The sequence below is a fragment of the Carcharodon carcharias genome, chromosome 6, assembly GCF_017639515.1.
Source record: "Carcharodon carcharias isolate sCarCar2 chromosome 6, sCarCar2.pri, whole genome shotgun sequence".
Classification (NCBI taxonomy): domain Eukaryota; kingdom Metazoa; phylum Chordata; class Chondrichthyes; order Lamniformes; family Lamnidae; genus Carcharodon; species Carcharodon carcharias.
Window position 1 is genome coordinate 175,124,156 of NC_054472.1, and position 27,213 is coordinate 175,151,368.

General features: G+C 42.0%; 1 protein-coding gene across 3 annotated transcripts in view; it reads left to right on the forward strand.

The window, feature by feature from the left end:
* The window catches only part of LOC121279210 (guanine nucleotide-binding protein G(s) subunit alpha-like), a 343,050-nt gene that overhangs the window by 294,924 nt on the left and 20,913 nt on the right, over positions 1–27,213 (forward strand). For all 3 annotated transcript variants that reach the window (XM_041190239.1, XM_041190240.1, XM_041190241.1), the window contains exon 6: positions 24,561–24,615. In XM_041190239.1, the coding sequence (XP_041046173.1) occupies positions 24,561–24,615 (55 nt within the window). The remainder of the gene's footprint in view (positions 1–24,560; positions 24,616–27,213) is intronic.

Here is a 27,213-nt window from a genome sequence, read left to right on the forward strand (position 1 = left end):
AGCGGCAGAGCCAAGCCGAGTTTTGAGCTAATTTTAGCAGCACCACTGCAGAGCAGGAACTGGTTCAGGGTCACGTGTGCTAGACTGAATCAAAGGGAGTATCCCAGCAATGTGCAGTAAACAAAAGAAGGTTAGCGTGAGGTGGCCCCCAGGTATAATGCAAAGATCACAATTTTTAGCAGCTCTGTGCACCCCGTATTTAATCTCGACAAATTCTTGGGCCCATCTGTAAAAACGTTGAATTTTGATTTGTTCAGTTTAAAAATAATAATTTTAACACGAAAAACGAACACAGCTCCACGGTTCCTATATAAAGTGGATTTATGTGTGTGTGTGTGTGTGTGTGTGTGTGTGTGTATCCGTAAATGTAATAGTTCACTCAATTTTCTGTTTGTGAAAGAAATCCCAGTTGGCGTGTCTATCAGTGCTCTACATTGGCTGTGTAAGGCACTAATTTGTAAATAGTGTGTCTCATTTGTTACTAACGTAAAGTAGGCTGTGTCTTTTTTTTAAATCCTCTTTAGTTTCCTTATCTTAGCTACATTTCAGAAGAGATTTCATGAAATTAGGTTTAATAGAGGTTTAATAAATTCATGAAAATAGAGTAAATAAGGAAAACTGTTTCCAGTGGCAGAAGGATCAGTAACCATAGGTCACCGATGTAAGATAAAGGTGAAATGAGAACATTTTTTTAAGCAGCAAGTTGTTATGATTTGGAGCTGAAAGGGTGGTGGGAATAGATTCAATAATAATTTTCAAAAGGGAATTGGGTAAATACTTGAAAGGGAAAAATTTGCAGGATTATAAAAAAGCAGGGAAATTAAACTAATTGGATAGCTCTTTTAAAAAGCAGGCTCAGAGATGATGAACTGAATGGCCTTCTGTGCTGTATCATTCTATGATTCAGTGGTAATTTCGCAATTGTAATACACATTGTGAGAATGGATGTTTTTTTTTTAATATTTTGGGGATATTGTATTATGTGTGTGTGATTTAATTAAGCTGGGCAAGAGTTTGAAAGGAGTCAAATTGTCTGGGGGTTTGGAAACATGAAAAGGATAGAGGTGTTAGATTGAGGTACAAGTAAATAGGTTAAATCTAACATTTGCATTTTTAGGGTTGAGAGTTTGCTTGAATGTCAAAGGGGAGTCAGAGGTGAAAAGAAATGTGTGCATCTTGCAGGAGTTCATAGGTAAACAAGTAGTGGGAATATGATATTTTATTGATCCAAAAGCAAAGACAAGATGGAAATATGGACAATCTTATATTTGGAAGGGTTTGGGTTTCAAAGGGGTGTGAGAACAATAGAAAGAAGATGAAAGGGAAAAAAGGTATATTAGAGTTACTGTGGATAACTGTTGAGCTGGAGAAAGGGCTAGAGGTGGCTGGAGGTAGCTGGAGCTGTTTGAGGTGTTGAGATAGCTGGAATGCTGGGCTGGAGGAAGATGCAGTTTGAATCACCCATCCAGTCAAGCCAAAAAAGCATTGGGCTGCAGCAAGCACTTTTATTCTGAAGTGAATTCCGCTGCAGAGTTGAAGAGGGAAAGGTAATGTGGTACACCTTTATTGAAGCTACAGCAGTTTGCCTCGTGTAATATTACTGGATTTCATATTTAAACATCTATAAGGGGCATTGCCTGGATGGTGTTTACGCATGGATTTGACCAGATAGAGTTTTTGGGGGAATGTTTTGTAAGGCTAACCTTAATTGTGTAACTGTAATCTTGTGTGCTTAAGTTTTCTTTTATTTTTGTTAATAAAACTTTTACTTTTAATTTTTAAAATCCCAGAAGTGTTACTGGACCTCTTACTGCTGACATCGGTATGTCTCCTTTTTGGTTTCAGAATACAAAAAAAAGGTTACGGCCCGTAAACCAAGTTTCCCTCTGGGTTTTGTTTGCGCAGCAATTAACACAGGCTGTGATCATAACAATATCTCAGCAGTCGTATTAAAAGTTGTTCTTGCCTCAATTGTTATCCATCTAGTCTGTGTCCTAGGGCAATTAATGAACATGAGTAAAAGCCATGCGTTTAAATAACCAGCCAGTTCAATTATTTTATTTAATTGGTGAAATAAAAGCTAGTATCAATAAATGCAACCATAAAGCAGTTGGATTGTTAAAAGCCCACTGATTCATTAGTGTCATTCCTACCTGGACCACATGTTACTCTAGTCCCACACAGAAGTGGGTGACTTTTAACTGCCCTTTGAAATGAACCACTCCTGACAAAGGAAGAAGGCCCACCACCACCTACCTTGTCAGGGCAGCTAGGAGAGGGCAGGAAATGCTGGCTTTTGCCAAGGACAGCCACATCCCAAGAATCAATTTTTTAAAAATGTATGTATGGCTTGGTGGGCAAGGGGCAGTGAAGTTATGGAGGGAGAGAACGAGGCCACATTTGACTGATCATCGAGTACACCGGAGAGGAACAGCAGGCATACACATGTCATTACCAAAACTCCTTACGTAAGGACCTGAATTAAACAGGTGACATTGATTAAGCCAAGTACATGGCATTGACTAAGAACATTCAGGCAAGACCAGGGGAAGAAATCATGGGCCCTTTCTCTTGTTTCAGGGCCCTCAGGTGTGTCTGTGCAGCAGAACTTTCAAGAGGCTATAGAACGAAGACTGGCTCACAATTGTATCTGCTTCGTGATCAGCAAGTCTGAAAACTCAGCTGCTTCACACTAGAATTTATTTTCAATATCTACTGTGCAACACAACTTTATCACGATATTTCAATAACTCAAAAAAACACCAAGGTAGAGTGGGATAATTGGTATGTAGACAAAAGGACAAGATTGAAACCAATGGAAAAGACTCTTGAGAATCACGTGCAGTGTAGAACAGGTTACTGATTCTCTATGGACCCATTACACACTCCTGTCCTGGCAATCTCACCCCACAAATCCAACTCACAGTAAACTTACATTAGAAACAAAATAAACAGAACTCCATCCATGATTCCACCCATGATTCGCAAGATAATTATGGATGACAAATGCCATCTAGCCAAATTCATCTTAGTCATCCCAGAATGCATGCAAACATATGTATTAGGAGTAGGCCATTCAGCCCCTTGAGCCTGCTCTGCTATTTGATAAGATTACCTACATTATACCAGTGACTACAACTCAAAAGTACTTAATTGGCTGCAAGTGAATTGGGACATCGTGAAAGGTGCTGTGTAAATGTAGGTTTTGTCTTTCTTTCATGAAAGAAAGCATGCAGTAAGCAGAGTGACTGTAGCAATGGTGAAATTGGAGGCCCAATGCTGATTCTCTAAGGATAATTAATCACAGAGCAATCGGCTGATGTTAGGAAAGTGTCTACAAAGAAATCACTCCAATTACCAAAAACAATTCAAATCTGCAGCTCATCTCCCCTAAATGCCCTCCTCTAAACCCGTCTCAATCCCCACTCTAACCTCCTGCAACCGCCCCTTCAATTTCCTCCCTCAATCCTCCCCTCTAACCCCCTTCCAACCTTCCTCCCAAACCCCGCTCCAACCTCCACCCCCCTCCCCCCCAAACCAACCTTCTCGCCAACCCCTCCCTCTTCTTCTCTCTCTCCCCCCCCACCACCACCACCACACACACCATTCAATTGGTTGTAAAATTACAGCAGTTTGACGTATCACTTTTCAAGCAGGGACACTGTGAGTTACTGCTGCCGCTTCTCACCATTGGGCAGGTTTGTGGTTTCCTGGCAGATTTTTTTTAAAAAGGGAATCACGAAGCTGCCCAAAGGTTGGAAGCAACAGCAAATATTAGAACACACAACCCGACAGATCAGGTTTTTTTAAGCCGGCCTTTCAGGTCTGCAGCTCTGACTGCTCAGCATAGATGACGAGAAACTGAAATACTGAGCCCAGGCGCAGGCCCCCACCCCCAGCCCCAAGACCCCAGTGTTTGGCACCATGGGCACCCCCCCACTCCCCCACTCACAGGCCCTGCATCCAGGTGGATGACTGTGTGGGTCCTTTCACCATGCTGAAATCAGTTGTCTGTTGTAGCGCCATTGAGAAAACCAAGCGTTGGATGACAGCTATTTGAACGTGTTACCTGGAGGCCAGGGGCAAGATTTTTCCGTTGAAGAGGAGAGACAGGAGACCCTCAGAAACCTGTCTCCAGTGGGAAACTGACTAACTTTTGGATTTTCCTGGGAGCGAGCCCTTAATTATTATGGAGATGGGTTTCCTGTCCAATTAAAGTTAGTGGGGGCAGAAATGGAGGTGGGTTTCAGAAACCCAAGGCTGCTGGTTGCCCTGAGGGAGAGGGTTTGTGCCCAAGCCTGCCACTATACCACTGAGAAGTGAGATGTCAGAGGGGAGCCAGAGGCCTGGAGGGAGAGGAGAGAGGCCCTCTTCCTGGACGATGACAAAAGGAGGCCATCGCCTCATGCACCAGGGGCACCTCTCTGCTCAGTTACCTCCTCCTGCCTCCAATTCCTCCTCCTCTCTTACCTCCTGAGCCACCCCAGATGAGCTGTCCCTTTCCAGGGCCCCCATCTTCAAGGTCCACACTTCTCTGGAGGGCCAAGTTATGGAGAGTGCAGCAGACCACCACAACGACTAAGATCCTTGCAGGAGGGCATTACAGAGCACCACTTGACCACTCTAGGCACCAGTCCAGTGCCCTCTGAATCTGAATTCCCCAGCAGTCGTGACTCTAATATGTCGTCCAGCATCAGCTGTCACCTGGTTGATTCACCAGTGTGCAACCACCTGTAAGGTGTCACAAAGACCCACACTGATGAGGGCACAGATGTCTCTAACCATTGGCCTAGAGACTGATACTGGTTCTCAGTCATCTACAGGTCTCTTTGCCTCTGCCTGTAGCTCCTGTGCTCAGGGTTTTGTCTCCTTTGTGTCCCTCGTCCCTCCCCTCTGGCCTCCTGATTTCCGATGTTCTTCCCTTCCTGTGCAGGCTGGTGCTCCTCGTCTCCAGTGGTCTCGACTTCTGTGGATGCAGCACCCATTCCCAGCTGCAGCCTTCCTGAAACTCAGGAGGACCCTGAATGTCCATGCCCACTGCTCCAATGCCCATACAGTGCCAGGAGGGCCATGACCCTCTAAATTGTCAAAATTCTTAATGCTGGCTCCTCCCTTGACCTCTGATAGGCTGCTGCAACTTTAAGTCCAAAGGGTTAAGCCCCTTAACTTATGAACACTCACCTTTTTAAACTCCTCCTATCTCCATGACTTGCGCCTGACATGATCCTTGCCTCCGTGTAGCTGGCCTGACTCTAAAGGTGTCGAGGGGAGGGAGCGGGAGCATGGTGTTGAGTTAGAGGATCAGCCATGACCATATTGAATGGTGGAGCTGGCTCGAGGGGCCGAATGGCCTACACCTCCTATTTTCTGTGTTTCCCACTCGACTTGAGGTGTTCCTGCAAGCCAATGCCTCAACAGATAAGTTGTGTTAGATCTACAAGCAACATGATCTCCAGCAATACCTTTGTGCGTAGGAAGAGATGAAGGAAAATGGGATGTTTTAGGGTAAACTGTATTTCATGAGGGGAAAATAGAAACATCCTACATAAATGTAGGGGTTGCTGGCTAGGCTAGTATTTAATACCCATCCCTAATTGCCCTTGTTCAGAGGGCACTTAAGAGATGGGTTAAGAGGGTGGCTGGCAGCAGGGCTACACTCCCACAAGTGGCAGTCAGCCAATTAAGCAGAGTGACTGAGCATTTGAGCCTCTTGTCAGAGATCGACTGGAATTTTCCCAAGGTAGACTAGAAGGCCAGTGCTCCAGGCAGGCTTTGAGTCCCTGTCTGCCTGGCTACAGCTACAGGCCACTCTGTGGAGAAGTTCCACTCCACATGGTGACCCTTATGCTAAGGACACTTCTTATTCAAAATGTTAAAAAAAAAAAGCTGGTGAGAGCACACCTCAATCTTGAGCGACCTCGCACTCTCCCTCTCTGTCTCTTACCTGAAATGACAACCTGTTGCTTCTTCCAAATTGGAGAGCTTCCTATTGGCCCTCCAGCATCAAGAGCCCGCCTGCCACCCTTAATTGACGGTGAGCCTGTCCATCGGTTACTAATTGGTCAATTCAGGGAAAAATCACTGCTCGATGATTGTTCCCCACAGTGTGCAGGGGTGTGACCCTTTTTGACCGTGAGATCAGATTCCTGACCCAAAGCACAAAATCATGCCCTCGACATGTCAATAGTTTGGTTTGGAGTCTCTTAAACATGTGTTTTTCCACATGGTTTTGTCCAAATACAGCTAAACGAATGGGATTACAAAATCACAGAATTGTTACAATGCAGAAGAAGGCCAGTTGGCCCATCGTATCTGCACCGGCTCTCTGAATGAACAGTTTGCTTAGTGCCATTTCCTCGTGTTCTCCCTTTATCACTGGGCATTGTTTCTTTTCAAATAACAGTCTAATTCCCTTTTGCCTCAGTTGAACCTGCCACCATCACACTTTCAGGCAGTGCATTCCAGACCTTAACCACTTGTTGCAAGTTTTTTCCCCGTTGCTTTTGCTTATTTTGCCAATTATTCCAAGTCTGTGCCCTCTCATTCTTGATTCTTTCGCGAGTGGGTACAGTTTTTCCCTATCTACACTGTCCAGACCCCTCATGATTATCAGATCTCCTCTCAGCCTTCATTTTTCCAAGGGAAACATTCTCAACTTCTCCAGAGTATCTTCATAACTGAAGTTCCTCATCCCTGGAACCATTCTCGTTAAAATAAACTTAGTTCTTTTCTGCCTAAGTGGTTCCAATGTGAAACCACCTTTGACCCAAATAATCATAATATTTGGTACGTAGGTTTGGTGTCATAGGGAAACAAATGAGCTCTACTTTGTAACTGGTATTTCCACAACTATTATGTCTCTATCATCTAGTCTGATGTTCACATTACTGATTTCGGTGGGTGTTTCTTATCACATTAGCTAAAGGGAAAGGAAGTCCATAGAGGATTACTTTTCTTTTATGAAGATAAATATCAAACCTAATACTTTGTTAGGGATACAGGCACATTTTCCTATGTTTACTGTGTGTGAAAATAACAGCAACAACTTGGATTTATATGGCACCTTTCACCTAATAAAATGGTCGAAGGCGGTTCACAGAAGCATTGTCAAAAAAAAATTGACAACAAGCCACATAAAGAGACATCAGGACAGCTGGCCAGAAGCTTGGTTGAAGAGGTGGGTTTTAAGGAGCATCTTAAAGGAGAAAAGTGAGATAGAGAGGCAGAAAACGTTGCCAGGGGTAGGTTGGCAATTCCAGACCTTTGGGCCCAGAAGATCAGCAAGATGTCCAGGAATGATAATTGTACAAGAATATACTTTTTTTTTTAAAAAGTAGACACTATGAACAGAAATCAGGTACTTGACTACCACTTTTAAGTTTAAAAAAAAACAGAAAATTCTCCACACGTTCAACAGGACAGGTAGCATCTGTGGAGAGAGAAACAGAGAGTTAATAGGCCCAATTTTAACCCATTCAAAATCCACCCATTTAAAGAGGGGTAAGATTGGGTCCAAAGTTCACCTTGGTAACTTTTTATCAGGATTTGTGGAAGTTTGAAATTTAACAGTTTACAAGCAACACAGCGGAGGGAAAATAGTTATATTCAGAACAATCAAATTGCTAATGAATAGATAGTTATAAAGGCCCAAATCTTCGATGTCCAGGGCAGCAAAATCTTGATTTTAAGCCTGCAGTGCGCAGCAGGACCCATTGGAGGTCCTGGTGGCACACACGCGCCCTATTTACCCAGGAGGTTTAACTTGCGATGGGCTAATTTCTGTTGTCCAGGACCCTCCACAAAAGTCTCGAACACTGAGCTTAATGTCAGAGACTTGGGCCAGATACATGGGATTTAGCTGCCGGATTACCCTGGAACTGTTACACCGGTTAATACCTGGTCTAACTCGGAGGTTAGCCAGTGTAGCTGAACTGAGCACCACAACCAACACTGCCCTGCCCTGTCCCACCCTCCAGTCGACCCAAACCATTTCTCTCTCCCACCAACACTCCCTGAACTGACTAAACCCCTACCCACCACCCCTGCTCAACCCAATCGGACTCTCTTCCACCACCCCCCAACCCGGTTACACCTGTACCTGATCCAACTAACTCCCCATCCAAATACCTCCCCCAAAGCTACCCCACCCAATTACCCACATTCTCACTCGCTGCTCATTCACTCATCCGCTTGCTCACCACCTTGCTCACCCACTCCCACCCACCCGCTCATCTATTCACTAACCCACACTCAATTATTAAAAGATTAGAGACTTACCTGGATACTGCAGCTAGTGCTGTAAAAAGGATGTGTGTCCTCACCTTCCTTCGATTCTCCTGCGCTCTTTGGACTTAGCCTGGAGAAGCCCATTTCTGCTTTAGCCAAGATCAGAAGTCCCAGCTGAGAAATGGGCATTGCCGCTGACTGGAAGACCTGGGCCAATGGGTTAACAAAGATTCATCTTAAAAAACTTTTTTTAAAAATTACATCTTTCTATAATAGGATGGTAATTAAAACTACAAAAGTTTTGTTTTCAAAAGATACGTATTTAAGGTACTTGATTTGATAACTAGGAAACCGTAGTATGGACTGTTTTTAACTATATCCTCAATCAGTAACTCAAGGACAGCAGTAGAGGTCTGCATAGGTTTCATGGCTTATCTGTGTAGTGGTTTCCAGGTAACTGGTATAAACGGCTGCATTCAGGAATACTTACATTGCTCAGTAAATTTCATATGCTGCTCTATGGTTAATTAATCAGCACAGTTTGTTCTTTAAAGTACTGTGAAGAATTGTTCTATTTAAAACCTGCCATGTCGTATCCTATTATACATAAAACTATTCCCAGTATTGGTACATCCTGATCACCTGAGTGCTTGCCCTGTGCAATTTGTGAAGTACTTCTTGAACAATAACCATCCACTGCTTAAAAATAAAAACGGGTGAGAAAATTGGGAGCACCTAATAAGAGAAGATTGATAGAAGTCATTAAGGTGATACAAGAGTTTGGTAGGGTAAAGGTAGAAAATATGTTTCCACTTGGGGGAGCCCAGAACTAGGAGCCACAAGTATAACATAGTCACCAATAAACCCAATAGTGAATTCAGGAGAAGCTTACTTACCCAGGAAGTAATGTGGAGCACACTGCCACAAGGAGTTGTTGAGGCAAATAACATAAATGCATTTAAGGGGAATCTGGATAAATATGAGAGGGGAATATATCAAAGAATATATTGATGGAGTTAGATGAGGAAGGGTGGGAGGAGTTTCTTGTGAAGTAGGAACACCAGCATGGATCCTATTGGACAGCTTGTTTCTGTAAATATTATGTAATTTCAGCATCCTTGCACAATAGTTATGCTGGTATTATAGTATTTAACTTCACATGTATTTGATTAGCCTATATAGAGCAGTTTAAGTGTTTGGGAATGCAATTGGCATGTAACAATTCAATAAACAAAGAATCTGTATCTAACCTTTTACCTGCTAAAGCTGTGCTTAGCAGACCAAACATTGTAAGGTCTTGATAAAGCGTACAGGAAATATCTCCTTGCAACCTGTACCCAGTAAGGTTGCTTTATATTACAAACAGAATGCACGTTTTAAAAATTAAATTTAAACCCTGTATCTGCAAAAATATCACTGACCCTCAGCTCCCCCACATCATATCCAAATCTTAAGTTGGGGAAAACAGGATGGTAACCAGCACCAGTGCTCAGCCAATATTTTTTATTCTTTCACAGGATGTGGCTAGGCCAGCATTTATTGACCATCAGTAATTGCCCTTGAGAAGGTGGTGGTGAGCTGCCTTCTTAAACGGCTGCAGTCCATATGGTGTAGGTGTACCCACAGTGCTGTTAGGAAGGGAGTTCCAGGATTTTGACCCAGCCACAGTGAAGGAACGGCAATATATTTCCAAGTCAGGATGGTGAGTGGCTTGGAGGAGAGCTTCCAAGTGGTGGTGTTCCCATGCATCTGCTGCCCTTGCCCTTCTAGGTGGTAAAAGTCATGGGTTTGGAAGGTGCTGTCAAAGGAGTGATTTCCAGTGCATTTCAGTTGAACATTTCCTCCAATGCTGTGTGAAGGAGTTGTGTGTGCTTCCTTGGTTGGTGGTCCAGCTAAAGTTGAGTTGCAGGCTCAAACTAAGGTTCTGCAGCATCGCTGCACAGTTTATTGGAGCAACAACACTTGTATGTCACTCAACATTGGTCTTATGCTTAAAACAAGAACTGATTTCACAGATACCTCCTGGTCAATACCTATGCATCACTCTGCAACATGTGGTGCACATATGCTCTCTTAACTGGGTAAATAAAAGATCAGTGTTGATAAGAATGGATGTTTGTAAATTGACCACCTTATTCATTGTTTTTATTTTTTGGATCAATGTGAATGTTTGCAGAACGAAATCTCGTGCTCTCACTATATTTTAAAATAGTACACAACGCTGAAATGTATTTTGAAGAAATGAATTAATCAGCCTCGGATTTCCGCTCCCGGGTCGGGTACGCAGAGTCGGGACATTTCCCACCTCCATCAACTCAACCCGTGAAAAAGAGGCCCAGAAGTCAGGATTTTCATTCCGGGGGCAGGCTGGATTAGAAGTCAGGCCAGCAGCACCGGAAAGAGTGCGGAGGCTGCTGGGTTTCAGAAGGCCTGCCTCTGTGCACTGGCACTGTGTGAACAATTGAAAGAAAACAAAACAAAAAAACAGCCCTCACCCCCTCATCCCTCCACACACTCTCCATGCCCCATACATGCCAACTCATGCCACCTCATCTTCCCCATGGACCCCCTCACCCTCTGTGCCAATCTATACCCCTGAATCCACCCCCCCCCATAGACCCCTATATCTTCCATGCCAACCATGCACCTCCACCCATCCTCCATGGCTGCCATACCCCTCTGCCACTCTATGCCCCTCTACCTACCTCTCATGGCCCATCATGCCCACATTGCCAACCCTTAGCCCCTACTGATCGCCGTAGTCCTTTATCACCTCTATGTCAATGCATGTCACTCAACGACCACTCTCCATGCCAACTCACTTCACATCCGCCATTGGCAAACCTCAGGAGCCATGCTAAAATGAAATAGTTATGTGTCTATTGATTATGTTACTATTTTAAAAACACATTCAATACATTGAAATTCCTTCAACTAATCTCTTATATAAACAAACATCTTATTCTATAACCACTTGGAGCTGTCAATCAAACTGCTCACTTAGCAGGCACCCCACCTGATACTGTTAGGTTGTAAAATCAGCCATGCAGCACAAATCCTATAATGACAACCCCTCAGGTTTATGTAAAAAAAAGAGTGAAATAGCCAGCACTGATTTTTTTTTAACTTTTTTTTTAATTTAAAGCCCAGCAGAGATAAAACCCTGACAGCTTTGACAGTTTCAATAAGCTTTGCAGTTCTTTGACAGCTTTGACTTCTTGACAATCCCAATGAGTTTATGCATTTTTTACACCCATCCATGTTTAATTTTAACAATCCCAGAGGGTACCTTACCTCTCAAAGGGTACCCTGGCTATCTAAAAGTTCACAAGGTTCAGACCTGCTCCTACCAGATCTAATCTGCACACTTTAGGTTTCAGGCACCTACCTCACCAAAATCGGGCTTGGCCTAAATAGCCAAGTGGTTATGTACTGGGTTTGTAACCCCAAGATCAAGAGTTCAAATCTCACAATGGCAAACTATGAAACAATGTAACTTCATCTGAAAAGGAACAGATGGAAACGTGTTTGTACTCAAAAGAGTTACCTCACCAAAATCACACGTGAGTGGAGGCAGCTGCTGATTTATATTTTCAGCTGTGCAATTTATAACCCGCCTTCATTCCCCTTCAGTGAAAATTGTGGAGGCACGGTTCAGGGGGCAGGACTTCCAGGTTAGGGCTTCTGCCAGCATTTTCATGCAGAGGGAGAGCCTTTGTGTCTATGTGGAAATTCACGCCTCAGTGAAGCTACAAATTTTTTTTAAATGTAAGACAATGAAAGGTGATATTGCATGTTAAAGCATCTAATGTGCACATTTAGGAAATTGAGGTCTAACCAGTCAGGACACTCAGCTTTGATTTTACAAAATTAGACAATCAACCTAGCATGAAGCCCCACCCCCATGTCATCATAAGGCCTGTTATAATGCTGAAGAATGTTTTCTTCCAAGGTCAATTCACCTCCAGTGGTGTCAACGCAATTGCGGTCTGCGATCAAGTGGCAGGCACGTTAAGCTAGTGGTCTGCATTGGATCAGTTGGTGTGTGTGCCAACTTCACACTGCTAGCTACACACCCATCCTGTGTACAATCTTCACTCCATGTTGTGCACCCAGATTTTCTAAGCTGCATTTATTACTGGAGCTAATAGATTCTGTGTCCTGTGGCAATCTAGCTGAAATAGCCTTCCCTGTCAAAACTGTTCATAGTTTGTAATCAAGCCAGCTAAGTGACCTCTTGTCCAGAGTTTGGAGTTCCTGTGTTAGCCTGCCTGTGTCTTACAGTGGTTATGTCCTTCTAATTCAGAAGTTGGATTCAGGGGAAACTTCTTCATCCAGAGATTGGTTAGAATGTGGAACTTACTACAACAAGAATGTTGAAGGCAACTAAAGGGAACTTCTGAAATAAGAGCAGAAAATGCTGGAAAAACTCAGCAGGGCTGGCAGCATCTGTGGAGAGAGAAACAGAGTTAATGTTTCGAGTCTGTATGACTCTTCTTCCTCTCTGACACTGCATCCGCAGTATTTTGCTTTCATCTAAAGTGAGTTTCTTGTTTTGTTGCTACACCTTCCCTCACGACTGTTCCACACAGGCTCTGGAAATCTGGATGCCAGAAAGTTGGGCATAGCACTGTAGAAGGATTCACAGGCTACACAAAGCCTGACAGGGCTGCAATGAGAACACTCCTCTGAGATCCCCTAAGGAGAATTTAAGAGAGAGTTCGATAAATACATGAGGGAGAAAGGACTAGAATGATGTTTCAATGAGGTTATTGAGAAAGGGTGGGAGGGAGGCTCATGTGGAGCATAACTACTGGCACAGACCAGTTGAGCCAAATGTCCTATTTTCTGTTCAGTGCATTTTATGTAATTCCATTTATTATCAAATTATTTCATTGCAGCACGTGGATATTTTATAAAAGGTGCTGAACTTTTCTGGTTTGAAAGACGTTGGGATAAAGACTGTAAATGTTGAAACTGCAGGTTTGTTAGTTTAAAAAAATTTTAACACTGAGTTATGCAATCTGAAATGGGAGATATGTACATACTCACTGATGGACCATCAGCCCATCCATATAGTGCATCTTTTATGCTTTCAATCTGCTAGTAAGAGGTAGTTTGAGAACATTATTTTCAGTGTCTGTCCAGATTCTGGGATTTCTGCAGTCAGCCAGATTTACTGCTGTGTGTCTCTTGTACAACGGCTTTCCTTTAAACAGGGAAGGCAGCGATACTTCTAAGTACAATATTTGAGCATGTAATTTGTAGAACTTTAACTTGCAACTCGTTTTGCACACCTAGCGAAAGTGACTCTAACTCACATTTTTATCTATTTAAATATTATTGTATTTGCCACTTCAGGAATGTGTATTGTACTAAAACATAAACATCACTGGGGAATGAGGGAAGCCAAAATATTTTCCCAGATCTTCTCAGGAAGAGTGCTGACCAGTGGATGCAGGTTACACTGGATCCTGTGTCAGTTTCTAGGTCTTGTATTAAGTGTCAGACTAAGTGTCAAGTTATAGGTTTATTTTGCCAGGTGTTCCTGTCGTCATGCTTTCCGAATTTGTTTGAAGCGACTGCTGTTGCCTTTAAAAGCTGCTGAACAATATCTGCGTTAAATTAAAAATTTGATCCAGAAGGTGTTACCTTTAATTTGTGCTGACTCTAAGCAAAATTATCACAATGGTTGTGACATGAGAGGAGTTGCTCTCGACTGACCATAAATGTTGTCTTGGAAACAAGATTTTAGCTGCAGTCAAGCAGAGTTGGTTACATGGTCCTCAGGGAACAGTGAGAGAGGATTGTGGTCAACCGTACTATCAGACTGTGGCGGTATATGTTCATGTATTGATATTAAAGCAGATTAAATAGCAAACTTGGTGTTTCCTTTTTTAACACATTATACTACTTTACCAACTTCTGCATTGTAATTAAAAATTGAGGATTGTGAGTAAATTTGCAAGGGAAGTACTTTCTGTTCGATGCAGTTTGAATCATACAGTGCAGGAGGAGGCCGTTTGGCCCTTTGTGTGCTTGTCAGCCCTCTGAAAGAGTTACTGAGCAGTTCCACTTCCTCCTGCTCTTTCCCTGTAGCCCTGCAATTTTTGCTTTTAAAGTATTTATCTAGCTCCCTTTTGAAAATTACTATTTTGTCATCTTCCATCACACTTACAGTTGAACATTCCAGATTATAAAAACTCACTTTGTAAAATAAAATCTTCTCATCTTTCCCTCTGATTCTTTTGTCAATTATCTGTGTCCTCTGGCTAATGATCCTCCTGCCAGTAGAAACAGTTTCTCCTTATCAGAGCCCCATTTCTTCAGGAACTATATCTGGAGCAAGAAGTGCACAAAACTATTTGTTACAGTTTTACCCAAGGTAACCTTACTGGATCACTATCCAGTGAGCTGTTCTGGAATCACACAGAAGAGGCCATAATTTTAGGCTAAGGGGTGGTAGATTTAAATCAGAGTCGAGGAGGAATTACTTTTCTCAAAGGGTTGTGAATCTGTGGAATTCATACCTCAGGGTGTAGTCGATGCCGGGACGCTGAATAAATTTAAGAGGAGATAGACAGATGTTTAATTAGTAATGGGTTGAAAGGTTATGGGGAGAGGGCGGGAAATTGGAGTTGAGACCGAAATGAGATCAGCCATGATCGTAATGAATGGCGGGGCAGGCTCGAGGGGCTGAAATGCAGACTCCTGCTCCTAGTTCTTATGTTCTAAGATCCAATCGGACACAGCAGTGAAAACCCCTTCTGCTCAAAGAACAGGTCAACAATCTTTTTTTAAACTGACATCTGAAGACCATCTGCTCCAAGTGGCATTACGTACGACTGCCAGTACCCAAGCTTAAGTCAGGAGTTGGGCCGGGAGGGGGGTGATCACATGCAAAACCAAAAGTTATCCCTGTTATGGCACAGTGAATGGTAAATGCTGAGCTGCTCAAATCCCAGAGGGAAACTTGAAACAGCTGCCACAACGGTTTTTGCAATTTGTATTTTTATTTCAAGGTGTGTGCTGTGAAGTGGTAATAAGTCCACCGAGTCTTAGAGTTTTTTTTTACAAAACTCAGTTAAACACTTATTAATAAAAGGAATGATTTTAAGCACATAGGTCTACAAATTACTACTATGAAAACTCCTAAGTCCCCTAATTAATCTAGCTCCCAGCTACAACTCCGTTAAGCCACAGTAAAACAACACAGATTTCATTAGATCCAGGCAAAGGATAGTTTTATCTCTGGTGTGAGTTGTTCTAAGAAGAGGTTTGTAATCATTGGTGACGTGGGTCTGTCCAACAATCTGCTCAGTTGTTATGTCCTTCAGCATTCAAATGTGTTGAATCATCAAAGTTTTCTTCCCTCTTTCCCATTCCGCTTCCAGAGTTCAAATGCTGCAGGTACTTGATGCCTGGCTGTAATATAGACCACTTTTATATCATTTGACCTCCCACAGCTTCTGAGCTTTATTTTATGCTTTTATTCAGGAAGCTTTCTTGAACCCCTCATGCTGACTATTTTCATTTCTCAGGTGTCATTTTGTGGTGTATTTTTAAGCCAGCTCTTTCATACGTGGCGATCTGTAAGATCTGAATAGCTGTAAAGTGCAACGTAATGATTCATTCCTTGTGTTAGGAGGTGGGATATGTCAGTGCACGCCAAGGAGCACAGACAGCACGTTTAGTCTTCACTACATATTTTTCTAGACTTTATAATATGTTTATTTTTAAGAATTTTGTATTCAGAAATCTTGTGCTGTCAGTGTTCTGTTAGCATAATGTCGTGATGATGGAGAAAAATATATACCTAAAGAAGACTTAGCTCACAACAATGGAAGTGAAGTATGAGGTTTTTAAACTGTGCCTTTTTAAAAGGGAACAATAAAACTTTCTCACTCTTGATTTTTCTGTAAGACATTAAGCAAATCCAATTTCCTTTCCTGTGCACCTCTGGCTCTTTTCTAACTGTTTGCGCTTTCCTCCATCAGTTTGTCAATTACCATCTTATTCAGCACTTGAGAGAAAACAGGAAATAAAAAGCACACCCATGAGTCCAGTTGCCTTAGAATCCTCCCCTTTTCCCTTTCGAACATCTGCTAAAAATTCTTTCACAGCACTGCCTACCCTTTTATGGGGATAATATCCTCTCAGGGACTGAAGTGCAAGAACTGTCTTGGGAATGAGATCACCTTTAGCTTCTATGTTCCACCCTGCCCCTATATATTTAAGAAAGAGACTAAAGAAAGAAGCTTGTAGTTGCAGCCTTGAGAAAACCTTGAAATTTCTAACTGTTGCACTTGTTCTCTATATTTTATTTCATTGTATCAGCTGCCTAATCTGCGCTATATTTCATTTATCACTGGCAAGGGAACTCAGAAGTTCTATAAATATTTCTCCAAAAAAATTATTTAGCATAATGTGCCTTTCCCATAAACTGCTTTCAGTTACAATCAAGTTATTTTGATTTGAAGACCTTGATTTTTATTTTTAAAGAAAAAGTGGGGAATACTATTCTTCAAACAGAGAGGAGATCCCTTAAAGGCTTTGTTAAGCAACAAGTAAAAGAAAGATTTGTATTTGTGTAGCATCTTTCACGATTTCAGGACATCCCAAAGCATTTTACAGCCAATGAAGTATTGTAGTCTCTGTTGCAATGTACATACTTAAACTTGCTCGGGACAATATAGAACCATTGAAGGTTTACAGTGCAGGAGGTCATTCAGCCTGCATTGTTGATTGTAGCTCTCTAGAAGAGCAACTCCAGCTAGTCTCACTCCCCCGCCCTTTCCCTGTAGCCCTGATTTTTTTTTTCTTTTCAGATGCTTATCCAGTTCCTTGTGAAAGATATAAATTAATCTGCTTGCAACACACTCCTAGGCTCTCAACACCAATGTGTTCAGATTTGAACACCTCTATCAAATCCGTCTCAACCTTCTCTAAGGAGAGCTATTCACCTCTCTCTCACCCTTCCCAAAATATGATGCCCAGAATTGGACATAATGCTCCAGTTGAGACTGAACCAGTGTTTTATAAAGGTTCATCATAATCTCCTCTGTTTATGAAGCCCAGGATGCCGTGAGTCTTTTTAGCCACTTTTTCATCCTACCCTGCCACCTTCAACAGTTTGTGCATATAAAGTGGATAATAGGCCCAAGTTACAGTGCTTAGCCTCCATATCACTCTGCAGCAATGGAGAAGAAAGTCTTCAGCATAAAGTGCCTTAACCGTAAAGTATAGTCAATTGATTTGCATGCACAGAACCCCACTTATTGTTGGGTTCAAATGCCAGTTATACTTTAATGTTAATACAGTGCAAACTATTCTGCTGCTGCCCTTGAACAGATTTTACATCTAATTTTTGAAAATTGGATTATTTTCCTTGCAGCGTTACCAGTTCCATCGCCATCATGGCTATTTTCAGTTTTCAGCTCTTATTCAGGAGTGACCAGATTGCAGCTGGATAACAACGGGGTCCACCGGTGGTGTTGAGTGAGGCGGCTGTATATTTGTACAGATGCACAACTTTTTATTTCAAGAATATGTCAGCGGTTGATGCTGTGGTTAAAATATGAGAGCGTTTTTTTGGTGGGGATTTTTGATTGGATGCTGCAGACGGAAGCTGAAATCTAAGACTTGTTTTCAAACCATTACCAATGCTGATGTTGCAGTTTCGAAGGGCAAATCATTTAAATGGCTGATTCATTTTAAATAGCACTTTTGCACCCCACGCCCCCACAGCTTCCATAAAGGTCATGTTCTCTAATTTTAAACCATAAACCGGTCATAAGCGCTAATAATGAAAGTCCTGTTCCAATCATTGCATCCGGCCCAAAGCAGTTGACCTCACAAAGGCACTGCATTCGGTGTTGCGAACCTGATTTGTAGATAAGAATTTAATTTAAATGTGATTGTTCTGTTTTGAAAAAACTGTACTGGATGTATCCAAAACGTGCGCACACATGAAGAGTGAAATCAGCCTGTAGGGTAGATTGGAAGGATAGGTGGATGATGCACTAGGCTCTAAAGTTACATGGCATGTGATATTCTGAATCACCTTGTGTTTCTAGTTTTCCCTGTAAGAGGATGGTTTTATTTTGCAGTTGATTTTGACCTGGAACGGATGATGAAATATGAGTTTGAGTGTTTAGAATGGTTGTGCATTGTTGGAGAGAGCATGCTGCAGGGAAAAGTAACCTCAGATTAAGATGTGTTTTAAAGAGAGCAGAATGCTACACATTTCCAACAGGATAACTTGTATCAATTGCAGGAGTCAAGTGCAAGTTGGCAAGTATAAAAAGTCTAAAACTTCTCACTCTGGTTCAGATTTTAAAAAGAGATACACACTCGTTTTTTTTTAGTTCAGAAATCATGCTCCCATTGCATTTTAGGCTCCCCGGCCCCTATTACGCATGATGGAGGTACAGAACTTTCCCCATCCCAGGAGGAGTGCTTCAGACTCTGCATCACAATGACCTAGTTATCCATCATAAGTAACACTGAGTCCTGTAATTTTATAGCACTGCTATAAGTAAATCAGAACAAAATGGCCAGGCGCATTTCTGGGCCATAATAAATCATTGCGGAGTTTTTGTATATGGAGTTGTTGGCTTTAATGGACTGGCTGTTGGCCATGTGTTCCAGAGCATATCCTTGTGCTGGAGCACTCGCACTCGTGAAATGGCAATTCCTGGCGGACAGGAATAGTGTGTTAAAACTGGCTGTTGGTTTGGGATGTTACACACACACTGCATTAAATTTGATTGCTGTGGACTTGAGGTTTTACAGAAATAGGAGTTTAGCATCCATGCTATTCCTCTCTTTTAAGAGTTTCAAGCTTTTTATTTATTCTGATCATTCAGTCCCTTATTGAGCCACACTGGTGCAGTTCTTTGCCTTCAACCTTCATGGTGAAAGTTAGTTGTAGAATATGAAGTAGACATTTAGGCTGACCTGTTCATTGGTTCCTGTCTTTAAGAAGTATTTATTTTTGGTAGCCCTGCTCCAGTGAGTCAGGTAACTTTCCCAGAGTCAAATTCTGTGTGACGATAAATAGAAGTTTTGATCGACCTCTCCTGAGAGTTAGACACTCACCTTTCACCCCTAGGGCCAAAACCCACCCAACCTGAGGAGGCTAAAAGTCTCCTATGTCTGGTCAGTACAAAAGGCCTGTTTGGGCAGCCTCAATTCAGTTCTTTTGTGAGTTCAGATCAACAATAATAAAAAAAACTCTTTATTCGGCACTTTTTAGTATTAAATTGGCAGGTGGTCTCATTCAGGTTGAATGTTGCGGGAAGTGGAAAAAAAATACATCATGTTGGCGCAGCAGGTGCTCTTCTGAGCATTGTTCGGGCCAGAGCAGATGGAAATTTACTCTGCATCCAAATTGTGTCTGACAAGGGGAATGCTCGACGCTGACTAGCTGCCGTGAGTTTGATAAGCGCAACATTCACAAAAATAAATCTTTGAGAGTGGGGATTGGTGGGGAAGCTTACTTGAAGGAAGTTGCTGTTCTCAGTGAATTGAGTAACCCACGTTTCAATTGAAGCTCCCAGATAGTATTAGCCTTGAGCTTTGCTTCATTACCACTTTGTTCTGTCTGTCAATGGTGTGATGTTACTGTATACCAATTTGGAGGAAAATCCCAAGCTCTCAGTTTTGGGGTAGAGGAGAAAAGTGTGTCACTCGGTACTGTTTCACCTTGTTTGCTCCATGATACCTCGCCACTTGTTTTGGGATTATGGAAATCTAATGACAATAAGTCGGAGCTACATTTAACCACTATTCTGGTATCTGTTGCTATCACTGTATTTTTTTTAACTAATATCTAAAAGTCCTCATCCAGTCTTCACTGCGTACTTAACTCGCACAACAACTTGTGACAGACAGCATGGTTTACTGAAATTTATTGTTTTTAACTTCTCCCAGATACATGTATTTTATGAGGCACCATGTTCTTATTAGGATTTAAGTAAAGTGTATTAAATTTTCATGCTCTGCCCACTGGCACTGTGGAAGAACACCCAGCAGTGCAATGATAGATTCTGCTATTCCAGATTTGTGTCAGGAGAGCCATATAAAGTCATGTTTTTAATGCTGACCTTCGTTTAATTTTGATTCTGGGAGAAAGGTATCCATGAGCTAGATGGAATTCATCTACCACCTCCTGTGCTCACTTACTGCATTGGCTCCCTCCCTGTCTGACAAGGACTCGATTTTAAAATTCTCATCCTTGCTTTCAAATGCTTCCACGACCTCGCCCCATCTTATCTCCGTAACCTCCTCCGGCCCTAGAACCCTCCAAGCCTTTGGTCATTTGGCCTGATATCTCCTTATGTCACTCGTCAGATGTCAGATTTTGTTTGATAATGTCCCTGCGAATCACTGTGGGACATTTTCTACATTAGAAGCACTGTATGAACACAAGCTGAAGTTGCATTGTTGGCCTGATCCTTTTGTTTAAAGAGGGGCCTGTAATGTGGTTTGAAGCTGTGATCTTCTCACTGGAAATCCAGCATTATGATTGTGACTTCCTCTCTGACGGTGTGACATTGTGCCGAAATCTCTCCATGGTATGCAGCACTTGCAAGCAATAAAGCATACCCCATGGTATTTGGAAGGCAATTGAAAACATGTGGCTGGAAATATTTGTGGAAGTTGTTCCAAATATAGCTTGATAATGCTGGCAGGTGAAACCTGGGGAAATATCAGATTTCGTTGAAACACAATAATTGCTCTTAAAAAAAAAATTAGCAATAATTGCTAAATCTTTATTTTTTTACCAAAATCACCATTGGTTTAACATGAAGTTGCCAACCATAGTAACCAGTTTTATGGTATTCCGTACTTACTGCCTTATTGGGGGTGTGATCCTCTTTAAAAACTGGGCTATTTATGTCAGACAGCTAGTTTTTATTTCTTTAAACCCATTCACATAGTTCAGTTCTGTTGAAATGATGGAGTGCCAGAGCTGATTAGCTACAGTGGCTCTTGGCCATGTTCACAGGTCACTGCTGAGACTGCTTGTAGTTAGTATCAGTGAAGATTCTCTTTTAACATGGTTATAGTCCTGATATTAGTTAAGATGACAGTACTGAAACAGCTGTTCATGTAAAGTGCAGGTATCCTGAATGGGAATACCCCTTCCATGCAAAGCTTCACCAACTCACTCACCACCCATGAAACCACTGATTCTGCTTTGGTGATTTAACTAATTAGGAATTTCTCCCACTAGTCTCAACTTCATAAATCGAATGATTCAAGTTGACTGACAGTTGCACTGGGCTCAGCCAATGTCAAACTCAACTCCATTGAACAAAACAGATTGACTGCCTTATTGTACCAGGATGTTAAGCCTAAACTATCAATCAGCATATAAGCCCATACCAGGCGAGTATGACCATCTAGTCTATCCTAGTCTAAGTTAGCATCTAGACATGACAATGTTGTTCCTTTTTGCTTGAGTACCAACATTTGCTGTGGGAATTGGGGTTTCTGTCAGTGGTGTATGACACCCATATTCAAGCAAACACCAAGTCCCATACACCCATCACCCACTGTGCTCGCTGACTGCAGAGACTCCTGATCCAGTAACACCTCAATTGTAAAATTCTCATCCTTGTTTTCAAACCCATTGATGGCCTCATCCTTCCCTAGCTCTATAACCTCCTCCAATCCTGCAGCCACCCAGATCTCTGCACTCTTCCAGTTCTGGCTTGTTGTGCCCCACAATTGCTGAGGGTGCCTTCAGATGCCTGGATCCAAAGTTTTGGAAATCATTTCCTAAATTTCTTTGCCTCTCTAACAATCTCTTCTCCCTTAAGATGTTCCTTAAAATATACATCTATGACCAAGCTTTTGGTCAGTTGTCCAAATGTCTCACTATGTGGCCTGGCATCAACTTCCTTTGATGACACTCCAGTGAATTGCCTTGAGATACTTTAAGATGTTAAAGGCACCTTATAAATGTGAGTTGTTGTTGTGCCTCCCGGAAGAAAAAGATGGTGTACCCTGGGTGATGTTAGTGTAGAAGAATTCCCCCAATATTGTTCCAGTTCTGAAGCATTTACATTTTTTAAAAATCTCATCTGCCTTTTAACCAAATAATTGATTGAAAGGAAGAGATCGGCCAATTGGAACTCAGCTAATAATCGGGAGCAGGTAATGCCATCTAGAGGACATGTAGACTGTGCACTGACATGGGGTACATCTGTGAGGGCACATGAGAAGAGTTTCAGAAGGGTAGAAATATGGAGATGAAAATTTCAAGTTGCTGTTACACTGACCAAACTGAGGCCTGGCAGACAGCAATTTCGATTTGCAGAGTGAGTATTGTAGCAGCTTGCAGAGCCAGGACAAGATGGAAGATTTAGGCCCAAAATGGACTGTTGAAAACAGGAGAGAAGTCGGGATATGAACTGTTTGTGGGGTGTGCATGGGAGGTAGGGGCGAGATAAAGGAGTGGCCTTTGTGGCACTCTCACTAAGAAAAAGTTTGGGAAGCACAGGGGTAGATAAATAGAGGACACAATCTAAAAGTTAGAGCCAGGTCTTTCAGGAGTGAAGATAGGAAAGATTTCTACATGATAAGGGTGGTAGAATTATGGAACTCTCTCTCTCTCTCTCTCTCTCTCACAAATGGCAGTCAATGGTTTGTTTTAAATATGAGATTAATAGATTTTTCTTAGGTAGTGGTATTAAGGGATATGGGGCGAAGGTGGGTATATGGTGATAGGTCACAGATCAACCATGATCTCATTGAATAGTGGAACAGGACTCGAGGAGCTAAATGGCCACTCCTGTTCCTATGCTATAAAACAGTGAATCATCCAGTCTGCCCTCTGCTCCGATAGTCCTGATATGAAATAGACTCACCAAGTTGAAATTTGCACAGCAGAGCAGCTTGCAATCTCATTCCAACAGCATCAAGAGATTTTGCATTTTATAAACGCACACTGTAGTGTGATGCTGAGACGTGACTAGCCATAACACAGGTATTTTGGCCTGACCTTCAAGATATTTCTTTTTCAGGAAGTTGTATTTGTCTCGGCAACTGGTGGCGGAAACCACAAAGCATTTAATTAACCCTTGCTGCAGCATGAGCCCTTAATTTTTATTCAAGCCCAGGCTGCTGGCAACTCCACCAAGAGCATTTGTCCAGAGGTAGCACTTGACTATTTAATACTAGAAAAATTATGTTAGAGACTGACCTGCTCGCATCAGTGAGAGAACCTATATTTCCTATATTGCAAAATGGCCAGCTCAGGAAGACAGTAACTTCTCTGACAGGCCAAAGATTAGGAGGAATATCAATGATTTCTCTGCGCTCAATAGCGCACAGTTTGTTTATTTTCTTCCCCTCCCTCATTTGTTGTTGCTACAGCTGTATCTGTTTGAGGTTGAATAATTGCTGAAATTAATCTTTCCTGAAGCATTTGATGTGGCGTGAAGTGTAGGCAACTCCTCCCAGGACAGCTGTCCAGCCTGAATGGACTGTGTGCAACTTCAGTCTTTGTGACCCAGCGTTCAGCTTCAAACCCATGCCGTACATTCAGGACAGCTCTGTAATGTTGCCTGCCTCCACCCCTACTTAATGCCACTGCCTCCAAACACCTTTATCCACATTTCCTGTCTCTCCTGACTCGGCCCTTTCCCACTCCCTCCATCTGGTTTCTTGACTGCCACTTTCCACAACCTCCAGGAAACCCAGAATTCTGTCTCCTGCATTTAATGAGAGGTTTTTTTCTCTCCCATCGCCCCTTACTCACTTTCTTATCCAAATATGTTACCCGATTAAAGCAATTGAAGTACACCGCTCTTAAGTGGTCTCACCAATAATTTGGCTCATAATTTAGTGTTGTGTCTGAAAGAGGAAGCTCCACACATAGCAGATTTACGGTAGATAGTTTGGATAAGAAGTGTTCTGTTGCCCTCTGCTGGCTGAACACAAAATAGTCTTCAACATTTTTGTATTTTTAAAAAAAACTGAAGTGACCAAGCAACATTATCCAACTCACTGACTGCTCAACAAGTTAAAACTATCCATTCAGTACCAGGGATTTATTGGATATAATTACTTGGCTAGGGTGTGATCATGTAAGCCTGTCGTGAGTTACAAATTGTGTTTATTGTTTTAGACAACAGTAGATTTACTAAACAATTACTTGTGTAAAACTAATTTGTGTTACAGTAAGTGCATTTTTATATGTGAAGATATACATATTGGCAGTTCCTTCTCAATTGATTTTTCAATTAGTTTATAAAATCCATGCTTTGCTTCCTAGTTTCAGGCGCAAAACAAATAATTACATGGGTATTTTTTTCTTACAGCTTTTTAGACAGAATTGACCAAGTCCGACAAAACGATTACTCCCCATCAGATCAGGTAAGTGACTTAACTAAAGGAGATGCACAGTATAATAGATGCAGTCTGCTCTGGATTCTCTTTTGTACCATAATGATAGAAAATACCGTATATACTCGCGTTATAGTCGAATTTTTGAGATGCCAGAAGTTATAGCTCAACTTTTACACAGGCTTACTTCCTGGAATATTTTCCAGTGTTTATGGATTTACCTATTAACAGGCTGCCTCAGTTAATTGCTGTTCATCCATTTCTTTGCAGTTTGCCTTGCTTAAATTTAAAACCTTAGCTCGTGATTTTTGCTTCTCCCTCCCTAACATCAATTTCAATCATATCATGGTCACGCTTTGCAAGATGCACCATTGCCCTCAGACTGTTAACTAATTGTGGTTCATTATTCATCACCATATCAAGAATGGCTTGTTCTCTTGTCGGTTCTTAAACATATTCTAGAAAACTGTCTGGATTACATTATATATTATAAAATTCATTGCCTTTACTATCGCTGCCTGAAAGTGTGGTAGAGGCAGAAACCCTCATAACATTTAAGAAGTATTTGGATGTGCACTTGCGATGCCATGGAATACAAGGCTATGGGCCGAGTGCTGGAAAATGGGATTAGAATAATTAGGTACTTGTTTGACCAGTGCAGACTCAATGGGCCGAAGGGCCTTTTTCTGTGCTGTAGACCTCTATGACTCTATGGTTGTTCTGCTTCAACTCATCATGAAAATTAACATCTCTTGTCTTTGCTACGTGCTTCCCAGATCTCCATACTTATAATCCCCAAAATCCCTCCCCTCCCCAACTACCAGAGACTAGTATCTGAAGGTCTGTAGACAACACCAACCAGAGTCTTGCGTTCTTTGATTTTACTCATGGTCTTTCAGCTTCTCTGAAACCCCTTTCTACTTCTGCAATTTTGCCACTTATCAATATTGCTACTTCTCCTTCTTTACCAACTTCCCTGTCTTTTCTAAAAATCTTACAGCCTGGTAATGAGGATGATATGGTGCGTATGGACTTCCAAAAGGCATTTGATAAAGTGCCACAACATAATCTTACCAGTACTGTTAAAGCACATGGAATTAAAGGGACAGTGGCAACATGAATATGAAGTAGGTTGAGTGACAGGAAAAAGAGTCATAGTGAACAGTTATTTTTTGGATTGGAGCACAGCATACTTTGGGATTCCTCAGGGTTGATTCAGGGTTGCATTTTTTCCTGCCTGAGAGTATAGTAGAGGCAGGTTCAATCAAAGCATTCAAGAAGGAATTGATTTATTATTGGAAGAGAAGAATGTGCAGGGCTTCGGAGAGAAGGCAGGATGTGACTTTACGTGAATTGCTCATTCAAAGGCCCAGAATGGACACGATGGTTATGACATGTCCATAATAGAATAACGTGTTGGTCCCCTTGAATCATTCTTATCCTCCACACTGTCTTTTTTTAACTACCCTGAAGAATGTCTGCCTTTTGATTTTTGCAACCTTCCTCACTGCAACCAGTGTTCTCTTCATTATCAGATCTCTTGTCCTTTCTGTTTCTGTGTGAGTTTGCAAACAATGATCTGCTGCTGCTCATGTTTAAGAGACATGAAACCTTATCATCATCTAGTTGGGACTTTATTCCTAAAGGGGACACCGTTTTTAAATTCTTCCATTAACTTTATCTGTTTGAGGTTTTCAAAATCTGGCTCAATCTTTATAGCCCGATACCACCTATGAAATATCATTTCCTTTTCCCTAGAGATTTCAACCAAAGCCTGATTCTGTTTCATCTTCAAATTTCTAAAGTGTTCCCTGTAAGCTTCGGGCACTAACTCATATGCATTGAGAATGGCATTCTTCACTCTATCATAATCACTAGATTGCACTGTATCATAATCCTATGTCTGAAAATGACGAATACACTCCTAACGCTTTCCCAACAAACACATTTTGCAACAAGACTATCCAGCTTTCCTTTGGCCATCGTAACAATTTTCTCAAATGACACAAAATTCAGTTCAACTCCTTCCTCACTGAATTTAGGCACTGGGTGAAATTCCCTGCCAAATCAAAACAAGGACTTGGTTCAACTCCTCATCAAGTTTCCCTGCTACTGCCTGTAATCCATTTGATCTCTTTGACGAGATCAAATTTCCTTGCTTCCTTTTGTTTCTGGAATTCAAGTGGGCTGGGAGGGAGGCGGGCACAGGCAGAAGCACAGCCAATCGCCGCCCGCAATTGGCTGCACGCCGCCACTTTACGTGGGCGGGCCAATTAAAGCCCGCCCAGCGTGACATGTATTCGGATGCGCTGAACGTTCCCTGTGCGGGCAGGGTGGGGAGAGGAGGGAGAGTCGCACAAATGCGCAACAGAGCACAGAAATCTCTCTCTGACGCAGGGAGCTGTCTCAGGGAGATTTGCTTGATTATGAAGAATTGAAATAAAAAAAATATTCAGACCTGTCCCCGCATGTGACAGTGTCACATGAGCTGGGACATGTCAATGAATATTAATAAAATTTTTATTCAATTTATAAAGCTTTCGTGAAGTCTCATCCCGCCCGTGGATGAGGTTCTGTGATAAATGTGAAGGCCACCTGGGCTCTTCGCCTGTCCGCCAACCTTAAGCT